At 41.1% G+C, this 24229-nt stretch overlaps 1 protein-coding gene across 3 annotated transcripts in view; it reads left to right on the top strand.

The window, feature by feature from the left end:
* Positions 1–24229, top strand: part of SH3PXD2A (SH3 and PX domains 2A) — a 754429-nt gene that overhangs the window by 378084 nt on the left and 352116 nt on the right. For all 3 annotated transcript variants that reach the window (XM_053692438.1, XM_053692436.1, XM_053692437.1), the window contains exon 4: positions 6334–6410. In XM_053692438.1, coding sequence (XP_053548413.1) covers positions 6334–6410 — 77 coding nt within the window. The remainder of the gene's footprint in view (positions 1–6333; positions 6411–24229) is intronic.

A 24229-nucleotide genomic window follows, 5' to 3' on the forward strand; every position in this document is an offset into this window, starting at 1 on the left:
ATACCCCTTGAAATGCATTTTTGGAATGTATATCTTAACTCCTTTGCTTTGGCCAGTTAGGGACAAATATAAATGTAACCCTTTTCTGATGAGCCAATCATTGTGTAGAATATTTTAGGGTCAAGATCATGGGTCCTGCAGGATAAACTTCAGACACTTTGGGGCAGTGGAAAAAAAACTTAGTTTCAGAGTTAAATTACATGAAAAGTGTTCAAAACTAATAATAAATGCAGATTACAGGGTTGTTGTTTTTTACTGCTCAAAAATAACTTTTTTTGGCAAATTAATTTGTCCTTTTAAACATTACTGCTGTAAGGTCCCTTTAAGCATTACTGCTGTAAGGTCCCTTTAAACATTACTGCTGTAAGGTCCCTTTAAACATTACTGCTGAAAGGTCCATTTAAACATTACTGCTGTAAGGTCCTTTTAAACATTACTGCTGTAAGGTCCCTTTAAACATTACTGCTGAAAGGTCCCTTTAAACATTACTGCTGAAAGGTCCATTTAAACATTACTGCTGTAAGGTCCCTTTAAACATTACTGCTGAAAGGTCCATTTAAACATTACTGCTGTAAGGTCCCTTTAAACATTACTGCTGTAAGGTCCCTTTAAACATTACTGCTGAAAGGTCCATTTAAACATTACTGCTGTAAGGTCCTTTTAAACATTACTGCTGTAAGGTCCCTTTAAACATTACTGCTGAAAGGTCCCTTTAAACATTACTGCTGAAAGGTCCATTTAAACATTACTGCTGTAAGGTCCCTTTAAACATTACTGCTGAAAGGTCCATTTAAACATTACTGCTGTAAGGTCCATTTAAACATTACTGCTGTAAGGTCCATTTAAACATTACTGCTGAATGGTCCATTTAAACATTACTGCTGTAAGGTCCATTTAAACATTACTGCTGAAAGGTCCATTTAAACATTACTGCTGAAAGGTCCATTTAAACATTACTGCTGAAAGGTCCATTTAAACATTACTGCTGTAAGGTCCCTTTAAACATTACTGCTGTAAGGTCCATTTAAACATTACTGCTGTAAGGTCCATTTAAACATTACTGCTGTAAGGTCCATTTAAACATTACTGCTGTAAGGTCCATTTAAACATTACTGCTCATTACTGCTGTAAGGGCCTTTTAAACATTACTGCTGTAAGGTCCCTTTAAACATTACTGCTTTAAGGTCCCTTTAAACATTACTGCTGTAAGGTTCCTTTAATCATTACTGCTCTAAGGTCCCTTTAAACATTACTGCTGTAAGGTTCCTTTAATCATTACTGCTGTAAGGTTCCTTTAATCATTACTGCTGTAAGGTCCCTTTAAGCATTACTGCTGTAAGATCCCTTTAAACATTACTGCTGTAAGGTCCCTTTAAACATTACTGCTGTAAGGTCCCTTTAAACATTACTGCTGTAAGGTCCATTTAAACATTACTGCTGTAAGGTCCATTTAAACATTACTGCTGTAAGGTCCATTTAAACATTACTGCTGTAAGGGCCTTTTAAACATTACTGCTGTAAGGTCCCTTTAAACATTACTGCTTTAAGGTCCCTTTAAACATTACTGCTGTAAGGTTCCTTTAATCATTACTGCTCTAAGGTCCCTTTAAACATTACTGCTGTAAGGTCCCTTTAAGCATTACTGCTGTAAGGTTCCTTTAATCATTACTGCTGTAAGGTCCATTTAAACATTACTACTGTAAGGTCCCTTTTTATATTGCTACTGTAATGCATATACACTGTACATAGAATTCCACCACAAAGACTGTCAGGTAAATAATTTGCATTATTTGCAGTCTAGGGGCATACCCCTTGAAATGCATTTTTGGAATGTATATCTTAACTCCTTTGCTTTGGCCAGTTAGGGACAAATATAAATGTAACCCTTTTCTGATGAGCCAATCATTGTGTAGAATATTTTAGGGTCAAGATCATGGGTCCTGCAGGATAAACTTCAGACACTTTGGGGCAGTGGAAAAAAAACTTAGTTTCAGAGTTAAATTACATGAAAAGTGTTCAAAACTAATAATAAATGCAGATTACAGGGTTGTTGTTTTTTACTGCTCAAAAATAACTTTTTTTGGCAAATTAATTTGTCCTTTTAAACATTACTGCTGTAAGGTCCCTTTAAGCATTACTGCTGTAAGGTCCCTTTAAACATTACTGCTGTAAGGTCCCTTTAAACATTACTGCTGAAAGGTCCATTTAAACATTACTGCTGTAAGGTCCTTTTAAACATTACTGCTGTAAGGTCCCTTTAAACATTACTGCTGAAAGGTCCCTTTAAACATTACTGCTGAAAGGTCCATTTAAACATTACTGCTGTAAGGTCCATTTAAACATTACTGCTGAAAGGTCCATTTAAACATTACTGCTGAAAGGTCCATTTAAACATTACTGCTGAAAGGTCCATTTAAACATTACTGCTGTAAGGTCCCTTTAAACATTACTGCTGTAAGGTCCATTTAAACATTACTGCTGTAAGGTCCATTTAGACTTCTAATAAGGGTAGGGGATTGAGCAGGGACAGAAAGAGGGGTTTGTAGCACTCTTATTCCTTATAAAGTAATGCCATGTATCGAAACCATGGATAAAGTAATATTATAGGGTAATAAAAACAAAAGTTTAATTGGTTAATTTAAAAAACAAATACAGACCACACAGCCCACTACACACAAGACTGTGTAAAGATAGATAATGATATAGAAACAAATTATATGAGCTAAGCCTAAAACACGCACCAAAGCCCTGTGGTATATGCTCCCCTGTATTCCTGGCCAATAACTGGATACGTTGGCTTCAGGTGACAGGAGCACAACCCCAAGGCAGAGAATTGGTGCGCAAGGCTGAATACAAAGAACAGATAGTATCCCTGAGTTACAAGGGATCTCGTGGGTTCAAAGACCCCAAACGAACGCGTTTCGGCCGTGGAGCCGGCCTTTCTCAATGTTTACTGCAAAAGTTTTCAAGCCGAGTGACCGAGAGCGGCTTCTTTTTAAGGGACTGCCTTACCACTAGCCATTTTAATCGCAATGCTAAAAAGGCACCATTATATAAAGGATCAATAGCATGTGGACATTGTAGCATATGTGTACACATGCAAAAGAAGAAACATGTAATGGATAGATTTGGTAAAAGGTGGTATATTAACAGTCATATTAATTGTAAAACCATGAATGTGGTTTATTGCCTATCTTGTGAATGTGACAAATTATACGTGGGGATGACCACTAGAAGCATAGGCACTAGGATGACTGAGCATCTCAGTAATATCAGGTTGGCAGCTCGAGATGTTGAAAATGGTAAGAAGATTACCAGTGTAGCTAAACACTTTTTAGAACATCATAATGGTAAAACCCAAGGATTTAAATGTTGGGCACTCAAAACCATTAAAGTAGGAATTAGAGGTGGGAATACCGAGGACACACTTCTTAAAAAGGAAGCCAAATGGATTTTCAGACTTAATACTGTAATGCCATTTGGTATGAACGAATACAATAATTTCTGGGTGTACTTGTAATATGTTAATATATATTTGAAGATAAGGTACCAATTTTTCTGGAATTTGTGAAATATCTAGAAAATTGATAATACCACTCCTATTATTTAACATATTAATGACGATTAATAAGTACACCCTAGAAATATGTGCACCCAGAATAGGGATAATCTCTCAGTATCTCAAGACACAGGCTTACGAAATGTTGATACAACTATACCTGTGTGATCTAAAATACAGTCGATTAGTCCCTCTTTTTATTAGTGTTATTATTTTTTGAACACCCAAGTTACATGGATGCTCTTTATAGTGAATTAGTAGGCACAATGTGATCAAGTGCTATACTGTATTCCACTATAGTATTAATATACACATTAAAAACTAATTCAATAGGTGCACATTCATGAATGTATCGTTATTTCCTTTTGTATGTCCACCCATGTTTTATTTACTTTTAGCATATCCTGAGTGTCTACCTTTGTAGAGCATGCTCTCCCTCTATAAGTATTCGGCCTCCTGTAAGAATAGTAATGTCTATGACATGGTCAGTTGACTTTATATACAATTTAGGTTAGCCTTTATGAGTGAAGGGGATGTGTCTATTCTCTATCTAGTGGGGCATAACACATGTCATTATAAAGCTACTATATATGTCCAATGATGTTTGGAATTTAGTTATGCATACCCGGGTATTCCACACAATCAGAATAGAGAATTAATGCAATCCTAACACACACCACACCTCACTCATTCATCTCCTTTCTAAATGTGTTATAGAGTCACATAAAAGACCATCATTTTAGCGTGAAAACATGTAAATAATATGATCGAATAATTCATCTGTAATCTGGGGTAGTGGACAACACGTCATAACTTGTTTACAGACAAGACAGACGTGTCACTGTGATACTATCCTAGAATTGTTAATTCTCCTTTTGGCACCAAACAATGGGAGTTAAGGACATTTTTCATGTTTCACCTTGTCGCACATTATTATCTGTTTTGAGGACCTAGCACTTAGATATTTCGGTATATAGTTGAAAACTGTGACTTGATGCTTTTGATATGCATCAGAAAAAGTTTTCTGGAACTTGCCGAACCTTATCACTATATAAGCGGGATCTTGCTTTTTACACTTAGGTAGATTGATACAAGCCCAAGAAACTATACCTTTAAGGATCGAATCTGATAATGTTGATCTGAGACCCGTATCATTAATTTTGACAGCTTACTATTTAAGATGGGGTCCTATGCGCACTCTCACTGGCATAACGGTGCACTCATAAAGGGGTGTGTATGCAAGAAGGTGTTTAAATCGTACACCGATGAAACAATGACCGGTTCACATGTTTAACCAATCATGAACCGTGTATTGGAGTGACACATTAACCGCATATGCAACATAACGCCCCTTATAGATGACACTACATTAGTGTAGAAAGGTAGAAGTAATCAGGATTATGATTGCCTCATCTTTTTACTTACGAATGTACTAGTATAATCAATTAGTACCAGACTACACTTACGGGTGTTTGGGAGTGTGGCATAGTCCGTCCAATAGGAGATGGTCTCACGTCACACAAAAAATCCAGAAAATCTGATTGGCGAACAACAGAGGTGTGTTTTGTACCGGGCTTGGATTGGCTAATGGGAACATGGGTAGGACTTAAAAAGAAGCCACTCTCGGTCACTCGGCTTGAAAACTTTTGCAGTAAACATTGAGAAAGGCCGGCTCCATGGCCCGAAACGCGTTTGTTTGGGGTCTTTGAACCCACGAGATCCCTTGTAACTCAGGGATACTATCTGTTCTTTGTATTCAGCCTTGCGCACCAATTCTCTGCCTTGGGGTTGTGCTCCTGTCACCTGAAGCCAACGTATCCAGTTATTGGCCAGGAATACAGGGGAGCATATACCACAGGGCTTTGGTGCGTGTTTTAGGCTTAGCTCATATAAGTTGTTTCTATATCATTATCTATCTTTACACAGTCTTGTGTGTAGTGGGCTGTGTGGTCTGTATTTGTTTTTTAAATTAACCAATTAAACTTTTGTTTTTATTACCCTATAATATTACTTTATCCATGGTTTCGATACATGGCATTACTTTATAAGGAATAAGAGTGCTACAAACCCCTCTTTCTGTCCCTGCTCAATCCCCTACCCTTATTAGAAGTCTAATTAACTTGGGGTAGCACCAAGGTCACCTATACCTTTTATATTCCTTTATTAACAAACACAGTGCTGGTTTTGTGCTTTCTTTTTTAAGTAAGGTCCATTTAAACATTACTGCTGTAAGGTCCATTTAAACATTACTGCTGTAAGGTCCATTTAAACATTACTGCTCATTACTGCTGTAAGGGCCTTTTAAACATTACTGCTGTAAGGTCCCTTTAAACATTACTGCTTTAAGGTCCCTTTAAACATTACTGCTGTAAGGTTCCTTTAATCATTACTGCTCTAAGGTCCCTTTAAACATTACTGCTGTAAGGTTCCTTTTATCATTACTGCTCTAAGGTCCCTTTAAACATTACTGCTGTAAGGTTCCTTTAATCATTACTGCTGTAAGGTTCCTTTAATCATTACTGCTGTAAGGTCCCTTTAAGCATTACTGCTGTAAGATCCCTTTAAACATTACTGCTGTAAGGTCCCTTTAAACATTACTGCTGTAAGGTCCCTTTAAACATTACTGCTGTAAGGTCCATTTAAACATTACTGCTGTAAGGTCCATTTAAACATTATATATCACATTTTAGTTACTGGTAACTTTATTTATAGCTTTTAACACAAAATAAATTAACTTCATAATATTAAATATTCTTCTATACATTTTTTTACAGGTAAAATTTTATTTCGAAGGAGCCATATTCGTGATGTTGCTGTGAGGAGATTGAAGCCTATTGATGAATACTGTAGGGTAAGAATACATTTAATATTTTCATTAGTATATTCTTCACAGTTATCTGGTATGGATGAATGTTAAAATGAAGGTAAACTTTGATGAATGATAGCCCGGTTTTTAAAATACTATTAAAAACAGGGGCACTTTCATTCATCAAAGTTTAGAAAGCAGCCGTTTTGTTTAAAAACTAAACTTTCTTCACTTCACAGCCAGAGCAGCTTCCCCCACACGGAGATCCTCTCTTCACACGTCAGCAATGACTAATCCGGCTTCCTCCAATCACGGAATGTTTTCAGGCAATGACTCCCCTGGGGGGAAAGCCGTGATTGGAGGAAGCCGTATTAGTCATTGCTGACGTGTGAAGAGAGGATCTCCGGGTGGGGGAAGCTGCTCCGGCTGTGAAGTGAAGAAAGGTAAGTTTTTAAACAAAACGGCTGCTTTCTAAACTTTTATGAATGAAAGTGCCCCTATTTTTAATAGTATTTTTAAAAAACGGGCTTTCATTCATCAAAGTTTACCTTCACTTTAACAACATACTTTAATTTGCTAACTAAGATGTTACAATAGAAATGTACTAGTTGGTTATTAAATTTGATTTCAATACTCTCCTAGGTTATATGTATAAAGTGGGCTTACAATACTATGAGATATCAGAGAAGCTTTAAAGGGACAGCAAAGTCAAAATGAAACTCTCACAATTCAGATAGAGCATGCGATTTTAAACAACTTTGTAATTTACTTCTATTATGTAATTCACTTTCTTCTCTTAATATGCTTTGTTGAAAAGCATTCCTAGGTAGGCTCGGGGGCTAACTCTCAGTAGTGCATATCTGCTCCTTCAACAAAGGATACAAATAGTATGAAGAAAAGTTGATAATTAGCTCTGTGGAATCTGTTGGCGCTCTACAAATAACTGATAATAATAATAATAATAACTGACGTAAATTAGAAAGTTGTTAAAAACTGTATGCTCTATCTGAATCATGAGAGAAGAAAATGTTGGTTTCCATTCCATTTAAATGGACATTAAACACTAAATACTTTTTTATGCATATTATTGCGGTTATTCCCCGCCTTCCTCTAGTCATGGATGCCGCCATATTGAAATCTAGCTTTCACTGAAATTCCAGTGCTGACGTGTTTTTACATGTGCAGCAACTCTCCTTCAGATGCCTACACTGTAACCCAAAATGGCATCACCCATGATTAGAGGGAGGTGCATGAAATGTATTTAAGCCTAGATTACAAGTGGAAAGCTAAATTATCTCGCAACCGCAAACGGGCAAATTTGCCCATTCGTAGGCACGTGATAATTAAGCAGCCATTTCAAGTGACTGGTTAGCGTTAGCAATTGGCGCTCAATTTTATTTAATAAAAAACAACTGCACTAGGCAGTTTTAGGGCTTTAAAGTTGGTGGGAGTGAGGTGTTAGAAAAAAACGGAACTGAAAAGTGCCTCTACATTGCGGTCTATGGGAACTGTGTGTTCCCTGTAAATATATAGGTATATGCTTATACACATACAGGGAGTGCAGAATTATTAGGCAAATGAGTATTTCTCCAACATAGGTGTGTCCGGTCCACGGCGTCATCCTTACTTGTGGGATATTCTCTTCCCCAACAGGAAATGGCAAAGAGCCCAGCAAAGCTGGTCACATGATCCCTCCTAGGCTCCGCCTACCTCAGTCATTCTCTTTGCCGTTGTACAGGCAACATCTCCACGGAGATGGCTTAGAGTTTTTTAGTGTTTAACTGTAGTTTTTCATTATTCAATCAAGAGTTTGTTATTTTCAAATAGTGCTGGTACGTACTATTTACTCAGAAACAGAAAAGAGATGAAGAATTCTGTTTGTATGAGGAAAATGATTTTAGCAACCGTAACTAAAATCCATGGCTGTTCCACACAGGACTGTTGAGAGCATTAACTTCAGTTGGGGGAACAGTTTGCAGTCTTTGCTGCTTGAGGTATGACACATTCTAACAAGACGATGTAATGCTGGAAGCTGTCATTTTCCCTATGGGATCCGGTAAGCCATGTTTATTACGATTGTAAATAAGGGCTTCACAAGGGCTTATTTAGACTGTAGACATTTTTTGGGCTAAATCGATTGATATTAACACTTATTTAGCCTTGAGGAATCATTTATTCTGGGTATCTTGATATAATAATATCGGCAGGCACTGTTTTAGACACCTTATTCTTTAGGGGCTTTCCCAAAGCATAGGCAGAGTCTCATTTTCGCGCCGGTGTTGCGCACTTGTTTTTGAGAGGCATGGCATGCAGTCGCATGTGAGAGGAGCTCTGATACTTAAAAAAGACTTCTGAAGGCATCATTTGGTATCGTATTCCCCTTGGGTTTGGTTGGGTCTCAGCAAAGCAGATACCAGGGACTGTAAAGGGGTTAAAGCTTAAAACGGCTCCGGTTCCGTTATTTTAAGGGTTAAAGCTTCCAAATTTGGTGTGCAATATTTTCAAGGCTTTAAGACACTGTGGTGAAAGTTTGGTGAATTTTGAACAATTCCTTCATGTTTTTTCGCAATTGCAGTAATAAAGTGTGTTCAGTTTAAAATTTAAAGTGACAGTAACGGTTTTATTTCAAAACGTTTTTTGTACTTTCTTATCAAGTTTATGCCTGTTTAACATGTCTGAACTACCAGATAGACTGTGTTCTGAATGTGGGGAAGCCAGAATTCCTATTCATTTAAATAAATGTGATTTATGTGATAATGACAATGATGCCCAAGATGATTCCTCAAGTGAGGGGAGTAAGCATGGTACTGCATCATTCCCTCCTTCGTCTACACGAGTCTTGCCCACTCAGGAGGCCCCTAGTACATCTAGCGCGCCAATACTCCTTACTATGCAACAATTAACGGCTGTAATGGATAATTCTGTCAAAAACATTTTAGCCAAAATGAACCCTGTTCAGCGTAAGCGTGGATGCTCTGTTTTAGTTACTGAAGAGCATGACGACGCTGATATTAATATCTCTGAAGGGCCCCTAACCCAATCTGAGGGGGCCAGGGAGGTTTTGTCTGAGGGAGAAATTACTGATTTAGGGAATATTTCTCAGCAGGCTGAATCTGATGTGATTACTTTTAAATTTAAATTGGAACATCTCCGCATTTTGCTTAAGGAGGTATTATCCACTCTGGATGATTGTGAAAATTTGGTCATCCCAGAGAAACTATGTAAAATGGACAAGTTCCTAGAGGTGCCGGGGCTCCCAGAAGCTTTTCCTATACCCAAGCGGGTGGCGGACATTGTTAATAAAGAATGGGAAAGGCCCGGTATTCCTTTCGTCCCTCCCCCCATATTTAAAAAATTGTTTCCTATGGTCGACCCCAGAAAGGACTTATGGCAGTCAGTCCCCAAGGTCGAGGGAGCGGTTTCTACTTTAAACAAACGCACCACTATTCCCATAGAGGATAGTTGTGCTTTCAAAGATCCTATGGATAAAAAATTAGAAGGTTTGCTTAAAAAGATGTTTGTTCAGCAGGGTTACCTTCTACAACCCATTTCATGCATTGTCCCTGTCACTACAGCCGCATATTTCTGGTTTGATGAACTGATTAAGGTGCTCGATAGTGACTCGCCTCCTTATGAGGAGATTATGGACAGAGTCAATGCTCTCAAATTGGCTAATTCTTTCACTCTTGACGCCTCTTTGCAATTGGCTAAGTTAGCGGCTAAGAATTCTGGGTTTGCTATTGTGGCGCGCAGAGCGCTTTGGTTGAAATCTTGGTCGGCTGATGCGTCTTCCAAGAACAAGCTACTAAACATTCCTTTCAAGGGGAAAACGCTGTTTGGTCCTGACTTGAAAGAGATTATCTCTGATATCACTGGGGGTAAGGGCCATGCCCTTCCTCAGGATCGGCCTTTCAAGGCAAAAAATAGACCTAATTTTCGTCCCTTTCGTAAAAACGGACCAGCCCAAGGTGCTACGTCCTCTAAGCAAGAAGGTAATACTTCTCAGGCCAAGCCAGCTTGGAGACCAATGCAAGGCTGGAACAAGGGAAAGCAGGCAAAGAAACCTGCCACTGCTACCAAGACAGCATGAAATATCGGCCCCCGATCCGGGACCGGATCTGGTGGGGGGCAGACTCTCTCTCTTCGCTCAGGCTTGGGCAAGAGATGTTCTGGATCCTTGGGCGCTAGAAATAGTCTCCCAGGGTTATCTTCTGGAATTCAAGGGACTTCCCCCAAGGGGAAGGTTCCACAGGTCTCAGTTGTCTTCAGACCACATAAAAAGACAGGCGTTCTTACTTGGCGTAGAAGACCTGTTAAAAATGGGAGTGATTCATCCTGTTCCATTGAGAGAACAAGGGATGGGGTTCTACTCCAATCTGTTCATAGTTCCCAAAAAAGAGGGAACATTCAGACCAATCCTAGATCTCAAGATCTTAAACAAATTTCTCAAGGTCCCATCTTTCAAGATGGAAACCTTTCGAACTATCCTTCCTTCCATCCAGGAAGGTCAATTCATGACCACGGTGGATTTAAAGGATGCGTATCTACATATTCCTATCCACAAGGAACATCATCGGTTCCTAAGGTTTGCATTCCTGGACAAACATTACCAGTTCGTGGCGCTTCCTTTCGGATTAGCCACTGCTCCAAGGATTTTCACAAAGGTACTAGGGTCCCTTCTAGCTGTGCTAAGACCAAGGGGCATTGCAGTAGTACCTTACCTGGACGACATTCTAATTCAAGCGTCGTCCCTCCCTCGAGCAAAGGCTCACACGGACATCGTCCTGGCCTTTCTCAGATCGCACGGCTGGAAAGTGAACGTGGAAAAGAGTTCTCTATCCCCGTCAACAAGGGTTCCCTTCTTGGGAACAATTATAGACTCCTCAGAAATGAGGATTTTTCTAACAGAGGCCAGAAAGACAAAGCTCCTGGACTCTTGTCAAATACTTCATTCCGTTCCTCTTCCTTCCGTAGCTCAGTGCATGGAAGTGATCGGGTTGATGGTAGCGGCAATGGACATAGTTCCTTTTGCGCGCATTCATCTAAGACCGTTACAACTGTGCATGCTCAGTCAGTGGAATGGGGACTATACAGACTTGTCTCCAAAGATACAAGTAAATCAGAGGACCAGAGACTCACTCCGTTGGTGGCTGTTCCTGGACAACCTGTCACGAGGGATGACATTCCACAGACCAGAGTGGGTCATTGTCACGACCGACGCCAGTCTGATGGGCTGGGGCGCGGTCTGGGGATCCCTGAAAGCTCAGGGTCTTTGGTCTCGGGAAGAATCTCTTCTACCGATAAATATTCTGGAACTGAGAGCGATATTCAATGCTCTCAAGGCTTGGCCTCAGCTAGCGAGGACCAAGTTCATACGGTTTCAATCAGACAACATGACGACTGTTGCGTATATCAACCATCAGGGGGGAACAAGGAGTTCCCTAGCGATGGAAGAAGTGACCAAGATCATTCTATGGGCGGAGTCTCACTCCTGCCACCTGTCTGCTATCCACATCCCGGGAGTGGAAAATTGGGAAGCGGATTTTCTGAGTCGTCAGACATTGCATCCGGGGGAGTGGGAACTCCATCCGGAAATATTTGCCCAAGTCACTCAACTTTGGGGCATTCCAGACATGGATCTGATGGCCTCTCGTCAGAACTTCAAAGTTCCTTGCTACGGGTCCAGATCCAGGGATCCCAAGGCGGCTCTAGTGGATGCACTAGTAGCACCTTGGACCTTCAAACTAGCTTATGTGTTCCCGCCGTTTCCTCTCATCCCCAGGCTGGTAGCCAGGATCAATCAGGAGAGGGCGTCGGTGATCTTGATAGCTCCTGCGTGGCCACGCAGGACTTGGTATGCAGATCTGGTGAATATGTCATCGGCTCCACCTTGGAAGCTACCTTTGAGACGAGACCTTCTTGTTCAGGGTCCGTTCGAACATCCGAATCTGGTTTCACTCCAGCTGACTGCTTGGAGATTGAACGCTTGATTTTATCGAAGCGAGGTTTCTCAGATTCTGTTATCGATACTCTTGTTCAGGCCAGAAAGCCTGTAACTAGAAAGATTTACCATAAAATTTGGAAAAAATATATCTGTTGGTGTGAATCTAAAGGATTCCCTTGGGACAAGGTTAAGATTCCTAGGATTCTATCCTTCCTTCAAGAAGGATTGGAAAAAGGATTATCGGCAAGTTCCCTGAAGGGACAGATTTCTGCCTTGTCGGTGTTACTTCACAAAAAACTGGCAGCTGTGCCAGATGTTCAAGCCTTTGTTCAGGCTCTGGTTAGAATCAAGCCTGTTTACAAACCTTTGACTCCTCCTTGGAGTCTCAATTTAGTTCTTTCAGTTCTTCAGGGGGTTCCGTTTGAACCCTTACATTCCGTTGATATTAAGTTATTATCTTGGAAAGTTTTGTTTTTAGTTGCAATTTCTTCTGCTAGAAGAGTTTCAGAATTATCTGCTCTGCAGTGTTCTCCTCCTTATCTGGTGTTCCATGCAGATAAGGTGGTTTTACGTACTAAACCTGGTTTTCTTCCAAAAGTTGTTTCTAACAAAAACATTAACCAGGAGATTATCGTACCTTCTCTGTGTCCGAAACCAGTTTCAAAGAAGGAACGCTTGTTGCACAATTTGGATGTTGTTCGCGCTCTAAAATTCTATTTAGATGCTACAAAGGATTTTAGACAAACATCTTCCCTGTTTGTTGTTTATTCAGGTAAAAGGAGAGGTCAAAAAGCAACTTCTACCTCTCTCTCTTTTTGGATTAAAAGCATCATCAGATTGGCTTACGAGACTGCCGGACGGCAGCCTCCCGAAAGAATCACGGCTCATTCCACTAGGGCTGTGGCTTCCACATGGGCCTTCAAGAACGAGGCTTCTGTTGATCAGATATGTAGGGCAGCGACTTGGTCTTCACTGCACACTTTTACCAAATTTTACAAGTTTGATACTTTTGCTTCTTCTGAGGCTATTTTTGGGAGAAAGGTTTTGCAAGCCGTGGTGCCTTCCATTTAGGTGACCTGATTTGCTCCCTCCCTTCATCCGTGTCCTAAAGCTTTGGTATTGGTTCCCACAAGTAAGGATGACGCCGTGGACCGGACACACCTATGTTGGAGAAAACAGAATTTATGTTTACCTGATAAATTTCTTTCTCCAACGGTGTGTGCGGTCCGCGGCCCGCCCTGGTTTTTTAATCAGGTCTGATAATTTATTTTCTTTAACTACAGTCACCACGGTACCATATGGTTTCTCCTATGCTATTATTCCTCCTTAACGTCGGTCGAATGACTGGGGTAGGCGGAGCCTAGGAGGGATCATGTGACCAGCTTTGCTGGGCTCTTTGCCATTTCCTGTTGGGGAAGAGAATATCCCACAAGTAAGGATGACGCCGTGGACCGGACACACCGTTGGAGAAAGAAATTTATCAGGTAAACATAAATTCTGTTTTTGACCACATCATCCTCTTTATGCATGTTGTCTTACTCCAAGCTGTATAGGCTCAAAAGCCTACTACCAATTAAGCATATTAGGTGATGTGCATCTCTGTAATGAGAAGGGGTGTGGTCTAATGACATCAACACCCTATATCAGGTGTGCATAATTATTAGGCAACTTCCTTTCCTTTGGCAAAATGGGTCAAAAGAAGGACTTGACAGGCTCAGAAAAGTAAAAAATAGTGAGATATCTTGCAGAGGGATGCAGCACTCTTGAAATTGCAAAGCTTCTGAAGCGTGATCATCGAACAATCAAGCGTTTCATTCAAAATAGTCAACAGGGTCGCAAGAAGCGTGTGGAAAAACCAAGGCGCAAAATAACTGCCCCTGAACTGAGAAAAGTCAAGCGTGCAGCTGCCAAGATGCCACTTGCCACCAGTTTGGCCATATTTCAGAGCTGCAACATCACTGGAGTGCCCAAAAGCACAAGGTGTGCAATACTCAGAGACATGGCCAAGGTAAGAAAGGCTGAAAGACGACCACCACTGAACAAGACACACAAGCTGAAACGTCAAGACTGGGCCAAGAAATATCTCAAGACTGATTTTTCTAAGGTTTTATGGACTGATGAAATGAGAGTGAGTCTTGATGGGCCAGATGGATGGGCCCGTGGCTGGATTGGTAAAGGGCAGAGAGCTCCAGTCCGACTCAGACGCCAGCAAGGTGGAGGTGGAGTACTGGTTTGGGCTGGTATCATCAAAGATGAGCTTGTGGGGCCTTTTCGGGTTGAGGATGGAGTCAAGCTCAACTCCCAGTCCTACTGCCAGTTTCTGGAAGACACCTTCTTCAAGCAGTGGTACAGGAAGAAGTCTGCATCCTTCAAGAAAAACATGATTTTCATGCAGGACAATGCTCCATCACACGCGTCCAAGTACTCCACAGCGTGGCTGGCAAGAAAGGGTATAAAAGAAGAAAATCTAATGACATGGCCTCCTTGTTCACCTGATCTGAACCCCATTGAGAACCTGTGATCCATCATCAAATGTGAGATTTACAAGGAGGGAAAACAGTACACCTCTCTGAACAGTGTCTGGGAGGCTGTGGTTGCTGCTGCACACAATGTTGATGGTGAACAGATCAAAACACTGACAGAATCCATGGATGGCAGGCTTTTGAGTGTCCTTGCAAAGAAAGGTGGCTATATTGGTCACTGATTTGTTTTTGTTTTGTTTTTGAATGTCAGAAATGTATATTTGTGAATGTTGAGATGTTATATTGGTTTCACTGGTAAAAATAAAAAATTGAAATGGGTATATATTTGTTTTTTGTTAAGTTGCCTAATAATTATGCACAGTAATAGTCACCTGCACACACAGATATCCCCCTAAAATAGCTATAACTAAAAACAAACTAAAAACTACTTCCAAAACTATTCAGCTTTGATATTAATGAGTTTTTTGGGTTCATTGAGAACATGGTTGTTGTTCAATAATAAAATTAATCCTCAAAAATACAACTTGCCTAATAATTCTGCACTCCCTGTATATATTTATGTGTTAATATGTGTATATACACATATTAACACATAAATACATATGTATATTGTCATATACATATATTTCTCCAACATAGGTGTGTCCGGTCCACGGCGTCATCCTTACTTGTGGGATATTCTCCTCCCCAACAGGAAATGGCAAAGAGCCCAGCAAAGCTGGTCACATGATCCCTCCTAGGCTCCGCCTTCCCCAGTCATTCTCTTTGCCGTTGTACAGGCAACATCTCCACGGAGATGGCTTAGAGTTTTTTAGTGTTTAACTGTAGTTTTTATTATTCAATGAAGAGTTTGTTATTTTAAAATAGTGCTGGTATGTACTATTTACTCTGAAACAGAAAAGAGATGAAGATTTCTGTTTGTAAGAGGAAAATGATTTTAGCAACCGTTACTAAAATCGATGGCTGTTCCACACAGGACTGTTGAGAGGAATTAACTTCAGTTGGGGGAACAGTGAGCAGACTTTTGCTGCTTGAGGTATGACACATTCTAACAAGACGATGTAATGCTGGAAGCTGTCATTTTCCCTATGGGATCCGGTAAGCCATTTTTATTACAGTAAGAAAAAAAGGGCTTCACAAGGGCTTTTTAAGACTGTAGACATTTTCTGGGCTAAATCGATTTATATATAAACATATTTTATACTCCATAGCCTTGAGGAATTATTTTAATCTTGGGAATTTTGTAAAATAACCGGCAGGCACTGTATTGGACACCTTATTCTCTAGGGGCTTTCCCTAATCATAGGCAGAGTCTCATTTTCGCGCCTGTATTGCGCACTTGTTTTTGAGAAGCATGACATGCAGATGCATGTGTGAGGAGCTCTGATACATAGAAAAGACTTTCTGAAGGCGTCATTTGGTATCGTATTCCCCTCTGGGCTTGGTTGGGTCTCAGCAAAGCAGATACCAGGGACTGTAAAGGGGTTAAATATAAAAACGGCTCCGGTTCCGTTATTTTAAGGGTTAAAGCTTCCAAATTTGGTGTGCAATACTTTTAGGGCTTTAAGACACTGTGGTGAAATTTTGGTGTATTTTGAACAATTCCTTCATACTTTTTCGCAATTGCAGTAATAAAGTGTGTTCAGTTTAAAATTTAAAGTGACAGTAACGGTTTATTTTAAAACGTTTTTTGTACTTTGTTTTCAAGTTTTTGCCTGTTTAACATGTCTGAACTACCAGATAGACTGTGTTCTGAATGTGGGGAAGCCAAGGTTCCTTCTCATTTAAATAGATGTGATTTATGTGACACAAAATTTAGAGAAAATGATGCCCAAGATGATTCCTCAAGTGAGGGGAGTAAGCATGGTACTGCATCATCCCCTCCTTCGTCTACACCAGTCTTGCCCACACAGGAGGCCCCTAGTACATCTAGCGCACCAATACTCCTTACTATGCAACAAGTAACGGCTGTAATGGATAATTCTATCAAAAACATTTTAGCCAAAATGCCCACTTATCAGCGAAAGCGCGACTGCTCTGTTTTAGAAAATACTGAAGAGCATGAGGACGCTGATGATATTGGTTCTGAAGGGCCCCTACACCAGTCTGAGGGGGCCAGGGAGGTTTTGTCTGAGGGAGAAATTTCAGATTCAGGGAAAATTTCTCAACAAGCTGAACCTGATGTGATTACATTTAAATTTAAATTGGAACATCTCCGCGCTCTGCTTTAGGAGGTGTTATCCACTCTGGATGATTGTGAGAATTTGGTCATTCCAGAGAAACTATGTAAAATGGACAAGTTCCTAGAGGTCCCGGGGCCCCCCGAAGCTTTTCCTATACCCAAGCGGGTGGCGGACATTGTAAATAAAGAATGGGAAAGGCCCGGTATACCTTTCGTCCCTCCCCCCATATTCAAAAAATTGTTTCCTATGGTCGACCCCAGAAAGGACTTATGGCAGACAGTCCCCAAGGTCGAGGGGGCGGTTTCTACTCTAAACAAACGCACCACTATACCCATAGAAGATAGTTGTGCTTTCAAAGATCCTATGGATAAAAAATTAGAAGGTTTGCTTAAAAAGATGTTTGTTCAGCAAGGTTACCTTCTACAACCAATTTCATGCATTGTTCCTGTCACTACAGCCGCGTGTTTCTGGTTCGATGAGCTAGAAAAGGCGCTCAATAATAATTCTTCTTCTTATGAGGAGATTATGGACAGAATTCGTGCTCTCAAATTGGCTAATTCTTTCACCCTAGACGCCACTTTGCAATTGGCTAGGTTAGCGGCGAAAAATTCTGGTTTTGCTATTGTGGCGCGCAGAGCGCTTTGGTTAAAATCTTGGTCAGCGGATGCGTCTTCCAAGAACAAATTGCTTAACATTCCTTTCAAGGGGAAAACGCTGTTTGGCCCTGACTTGAAAGAGATTATCTCTGATATCACTGGGGGCAAGGGCCACGCCCTTCCTCAGGATAGGTCTTTCAAGGCCAAAAATAAACCTAATTTTCGTCCCTTTCGCAGAAACGGACCAGCCCCAAGTGCTACGTCCTCTAAGCAAGAGGGTAATACTTCTCAAGCCAAGCCAGCCTGGAGACCAATGCAAGGCTGGAACAAAGGAAAGCAGGCCAAGAAACCTGCCACTGCTACCAAGACAGCATGAGATGTTGGCCCCCGATCCGGGACCGGATCTGGTGGGGGGCAGACTCTCTCTCTTCGCTCAGGCTTGGGCAAGAGATGTTCTGGATCCTTGGGCACTAGAAATAGTCTCCCAAGGTTATCTTCTGGAATTCAAGGGGCTTCCCCCAAGGGGGAGGTTCCACAAATCTCAAAAAGAGGGAACATTCAGACCAATCTTAGATCTCAAGATCCTAAACAAGTTTCTCAAGGTTCCATCGTTCAAAATGGAAACCATTCGAACAATTCTTCCTTCCATCCAGGAAGGTCAATTCATGACCACGGTGGATTTAAAGGATGCGTATCTACATATTCCTATCCACAAGGAACATCATCGGTTCCTAAGGTTCGCATTCCTGGACAAGCATTACCAGTTTGTGGCACTTCCGTTCGGATTAGCCACTGCTCCAAGGATTTTCACAAAGGTACTAGGGTCCCTTCTAGCGGTGCTAAGACCAAGGGGCATTGCAGTAGTACCTTACTTGGACGACATTCTGATTCAAGCGTCGTCCCTTCCTCAAGCAAAGGCTCACACGGACATTGTCCTGGCCTTTCTCAGATCTCACGGGTGGAAAGTGAACGTAGAAAAAAGTTCTCTATCTCCGTCATCAAGGGTTCCCTTCTTGGGAACAATAATAGACTCCTTAGAAATGAGGATTTTTCTGACAGAGGCCAGAAAATCAAAACTTCTAAACTCTTGTCAAATACTTCATTCTGTTCCTCTTCCTTCCATAGCGCAGTGCATGGAAGTAATAGGTTTGATGGTAGCGGCAATGGACATAGTTCCTTTTGCGCGCATTCATCTAAGACCATTACAACTGTGCATGCTCAGTCAGTGGAATGGGGACTATACAGACTTGTCTCCGACGATACAAGTAAATCAGAGGACCAGAGATTCACTCCGTTGGTGGCTGTCCCTGGACAACCTGTCACAGGGGATGAGCTTCCGCAGACCAGAGTGGGTCATTGTCACGACCGACGCCAGTCTGGTGGGCTGGGGCGCGGTCTGGGGACCCCTGAAAGCTCAGGGTCTTTGGTCTCGGGAAGAATCTCTTCTACCGATAAATATTCTGGAACTGAGAGCGATACTCAATGCTCTCAAGGCTTGGCCTCAGCTAGCAAAGGCCAAGTTCATACGGTTTCAATCAGACAACATGACGACTGTTGCGTACATCAACCATCAGGGGGGAACAAGGAGTTCCCTGGCGATGGAAGAAGTAACCAAAATCATTCAATGGGCGGAGACTCACTCCTGCCACTTGTCTGCAATCCACATCCCAGGAGTGGAAAATTGGGAAGCGGATTTTCTGAGTCGTCAGACATTTCATCCGGGGGAGTGGGAACTCCATCCGGAAATCTTTGCCCAAATTACTCAATTGTGGGGCATTCCAGACATGGATCTGATGGCCTCTCGTCAGAACTTCAAGGTTCCTTGCTACGGGTCCAGATCCAGGGATCCCAAGGCGACTCTAGTAGATGCACTAGTAGCACCTTGGACCTTCAAACTAGCTTATGTATTCCCGCCGTTTCCTCTCATCCCCAGGCTGGTAGCCAGGATCAATCAGGAGAGAGCATCGGTGATCTTGATAGCTCCTGCGTGGCCACGCAGGACTTGGTATGCAGACCTGGTGAATATGTCATCGGCTCCACCATGGAAGCTACCTTTGAGACGAGACCTTCTTGTTCAAGGTCCGTTCGAACATCCGAATCTGGTCTCACTCCAACTGACTGCTTGGAGATTGAACGCTTGATCTTATCAAAGCGAGGGTTCTCAGATTCTGTCATTGATACTCTTGTTCAGGCCAGAAAGCCTGTAACTAGAAAAATTTACCACAAAATATGGAAAAAATATATCTGTTGGTGTGAATCTAAAGGATTCCCTTGGGACAAGGTAAAAATTCCTAAGATTCTATCCTTTCTTCAAGAAGGTTTGGAGAAAGGATTATCTGCTAGTTCCTTGAAGGGACAGATTTCTGCCTTGTCTGTGTTACTTCACAAAAAGCTGGCGGCTGTGCCAGATGTTCAAGCCTTTGTTCAGGCTCTGGTTAGAATCAAGCCTGTTTACAAACCTTTGACTCCTCCTTGGAGTCTCAATTTAGTTCTTTCAGTTCTTCAGGGGGTTCCGTTTGAACCCTTACATTCCGTTGATATTAAGTTATTATCTTGGAAAGTTTTGTTTTTGGTTGCAATTTCTTCTGCTAGAAGAGTTTCAGAATTATCTGCTCTGCAGTGTTCTCCTCCTTATCTGGTGTTCCATGCAGATAAGGTGGTTTTACGTACTAAACCTGGTTTTCTTCCGAAAGTTGTTTCTAACAAAAACATTAACCAGGAGATAGTCGTGCCTTCTTTGTGTCCGAATCCAGTTTCAAAGAAGGAACGTTTGTTGCACAATTTGGATGTTGTTCGTGCTCTAAAATTCTATTTAGATGCTACAAAGGATTTTAGACAAACATCTTCCTTGTTTGTTGTTTATTCTGGTAAAAGGAGAGGTCAAAAAGCAACTTCTACCTCTCTCTCTTTTTGGATTAAAAGCATCATCAGATTGGCTTATGAGACTGCCGGACGGCAGCCTCCTGAAATAATCACAGCTCATTCCACTAGGGCTGTGGCTTCCACATGGGCCTTCAAGAATGAGGCTTCTGTTGATCAGATATGTAAGGCAGCGACTTGGTCTTCACTGCACACTTTTACTAAATTTTACAAGTTTGATACTTTTGCTTCTTCTGAGGCTATTTTTGGGAGAAAGGTTTTGCAAGCCGTGGTGCCTTCCATCTAGGTGACCTGATTTGCTCCCTCCCTTCATCCGTGTCCTAAATCTTTGGTATTGGTTCCCACAAGTAAGGATGACGCTGTGGACCGGACACACCTATGTTGGAGAAAACAGAATTTATGTTTACCTGATAAATTACTTTCTCCAAGGGTGTGTCCGGTCCACGGCCCGCCCTGGTTTTTTAATCAGGTCTGATAATTTATTTTCTTTAACTACAGTCACCACGGTATCATATGGTTTCTCCTATGCAAATATTCCTCCTTTACGTCGGTCGAATGACTGGGGAAGGCGGAGCCTAGGAGGGATCATGTGACCAGCTTTGCTGGGCTCTTTGCCATTTCCTGTTGGGGAGGAGAATATCCCACAAGTAAGGATGACGCCGTGGACCGGACACACCGTTGGAGAAAGTAATTTATCAGGTAAACATAAATTCTGTTATTTAAAAATATGCTGTTATTGCTGCAAAATGTTCTGATGCCGTCTCTGATGTCATCAGAACAAAGTTTCCATTGGAGCCTATGAAAGTGCACTCTTGTGAGCGCAATGCTTCTGTGCAAAGCGAACTGGTATTACAAAGTAGAGCGCTAATATCGCTTCAGCGAAATCGATATATTGCGCTCCTCTTATAATCTGACCCTTAATGTTTTGTGTCGCTTTAATGCCACACACAAACTTTTCATGCAAAGAAAGGCTATGGATTCCAATTGTATAACTTATTTAAAGGGACACTGAACCCAAATTTTTTCTATTGTGATTCAGATAGAGCATGCAATTTTAAGCAACTTTCTAATTTACTCCTATTATCAAATTTTCTTCATTCTCTTGGTATCTTTATGTGAAATGCAAGAATATAAGTTTAGATGCCGGCTCATTTTTGGTGAACACACTGTTGTTCTTGCTGATTGGTGGGTAAATTCACCTACAAATAAACAAGTGCTTTCCATGGTTCTGAACCAAAAAAAATAGCTTAGATGCCTTCTTTTTAAAATAAAGAAAGCAAGAGAACGAAGAAAAATTGATAAAAGGAGTAAATTAGAAAGTTGTTTAAAATTGCATGCTCTTTCTGAATCACGCAAGAAAAAATTTGGGTTCAGTGTCCCTTTAAGCTTATTGTGATTGTAAATGCATAATTATTAGGATGTGTTTTTGACAGAATCTATAAAATAACAAAAATGAATTAAAGAACAAATTCTAATGGTGTGAAGCTGAACAAGATTTTGTACAGAACGTTGTAAGGAATAAGCAGGTTTAGATATAACTGTACAGGCATTTAAATTAGGACTATGAAGGTCATTGCCATTATTATATTTCCACTCCTAGCAGACAAAGCTCTGTGTGTGGCAGATGAGGGTGGTGTAAAGATTTTGGAGAGGCCAGTGTGGAATATTAGATGTGGGAAGCGTTGCAGGTGGTACACGTGGGTCTGCATCTGGGCGCTGGGTACATGAGAGAGATATGTGACATAGATGATGGAAAACATTTAGTAGCAGCTAATGAAATAAAGCAGAGCACAATGGCTCACAGGAAGCTGGCTTAGGGTGTTGACAGCATACTGAGGTTGTTATCAGTAAGGGAAAGTTAAGGTGTAATAGAGATAGTGAGTGGAAAAAATATATAACATTTCTCTTTTCATATATCTGTAACATAGGTGTTGATGGATAAGTGTGATTTTTTTTTTTTTTTTTTTACTTTAAATTTTCTTTTATTGAAAATAATATAACAGGTGTTACAGCCAGTGAAATTTCAATACATGACAGTATGAGGACAAAACAAAAAACAACAATATTACATTCATTATAGTTGTACAATGTGTGAAATAACATATATATAAGTACATAATAAAGATCATGTATATATGCTGAAAACAATTAAGAATCTCCGGCTTTTTATTTACACTTTTAGTGAATTGAATCAAATTTTCTTGTTTCTTATGGTTAGTATCATGCCTATTAATCCGGTTCATTGTAACATATCCCTAAATTATATCTAACCTATTAAGTCATATGGTAAGAGGAGCGTAAGGTGGGATGGGGAAGGAAATCAAGGAGTCATCGGTGGAAGGGGGAGGGGATTCCAAAGGGAGAAAGGGGTATGAAGAAGAGAAAAAATAAAAATAAAAAAAATAAAAAATAAGAGGAAGGTAGGAAGCCAATACATTCATACAATTGTAGCTATATCCATTTTACTGATTTTGAAACCAGTCCGACCAGATCATCCAATAGTCCTCCAGTTTCTCCAAAGAACTATAGGCAAATTTTTCCATTTTGGCCAGGTACTGTATTACCTCGCAGACAGCAGAAAGTGAGGGTGGTTCTGTTTGTTTCCATGCTCTAGCAATACATAACTTGGTTGCAGCAACGATATATATTGCCAGTTGTTTCGTATATCGAGGTAGCCTCCCAGCAAACACATGGAAGAGAGCGCATCTCGGTGTTAATTGAATATCAATATTCAAGGAATGCAAGAGCACTTCAACATCTTTCCATAGGTTGCAGATCTTAGGACATGTCCACCAAATATGAGAATCAGAGCCAATCCCGCCGCATAGTCTCCAGCATGCTGTTGTGGTCCCTTCAAACATCTTAGAGAGTCTAGTGGGAACTCTATACCATCTCAACATAAGTTTTATGTATCCTTCGAAAATTGTCACGCAATGAATAGTCTTTTTTGTTAGAATCACCGCTGTCCCCAGCTCTGAGTCTGAGATAGCCATTTCCAGGTCTGTACACCACATCTTAATCTGTCCGGGGAGACCCATAGAATGATCTCCTAGCAGGGCCTTATAATGAAACGAGAGAGGTTTGTATGTCGCCAAACTGCCCATCCATCTCTCTTCCCACTTCGAGTATGGCCTGAGGCCATGAGTGTCAAACTGCCAGGAACCCAGCAAGCTGAGTATCCTACGGCATTCGAAGTGGAACCAGAGTGGGGGACATTCCAGAGAATCAGTGACCTGAGGGACTGTTAATAGTCTATTATTGAAGAAGAGCTGCTTAACTACAGTGAATTGGTTATCTGTCCAGAATTTCCCATGAATATTGGGAAGATCCCACATCAAGCCCCTTAACTGATGTATGGGGGAGGGATGTGGAGCAATGTCCTTATGATGTCTAAGCTCGTGCCACAAGCGAATATTTTGTTGGACGATGGGATTAGCAATCTTAGCTACTAATGGTTTGTAGCTTGGGACCCATAAGGTACCTGGAAGATCCAGGCCTGGGGGTACATAAAGTTCCTCCAATCTATACCATCCTGGCTTCTCCGAACCCGGACACCAGGCTGTGATCTGTGATAGTCTAGCTGCCTCGTAGTATAGAAACACATTAGGCAGGGAGATTCCACCTTTTGAGAATTCTCTTTGTAAAGTTTTGTGGCTTATACGCGGGGTTTTCTGCATCCAGACATATCTGGAGAAGGTTTGGTGTATATGCTGTAATATAGCATGTGGAATATTCAGAGGTATACACCGAAACAGGTATAGGGCCTTAGGAAGTAGGG

This window comes from Bombina bombina, chromosome 9, assembly GCF_027579735.1.
Source record: "Bombina bombina isolate aBomBom1 chromosome 9, aBomBom1.pri, whole genome shotgun sequence".
In the NCBI taxonomy this organism is placed as follows: Eukaryota; Metazoa; Chordata; class Amphibia; order Anura; family Bombinatoridae; genus Bombina; species Bombina bombina.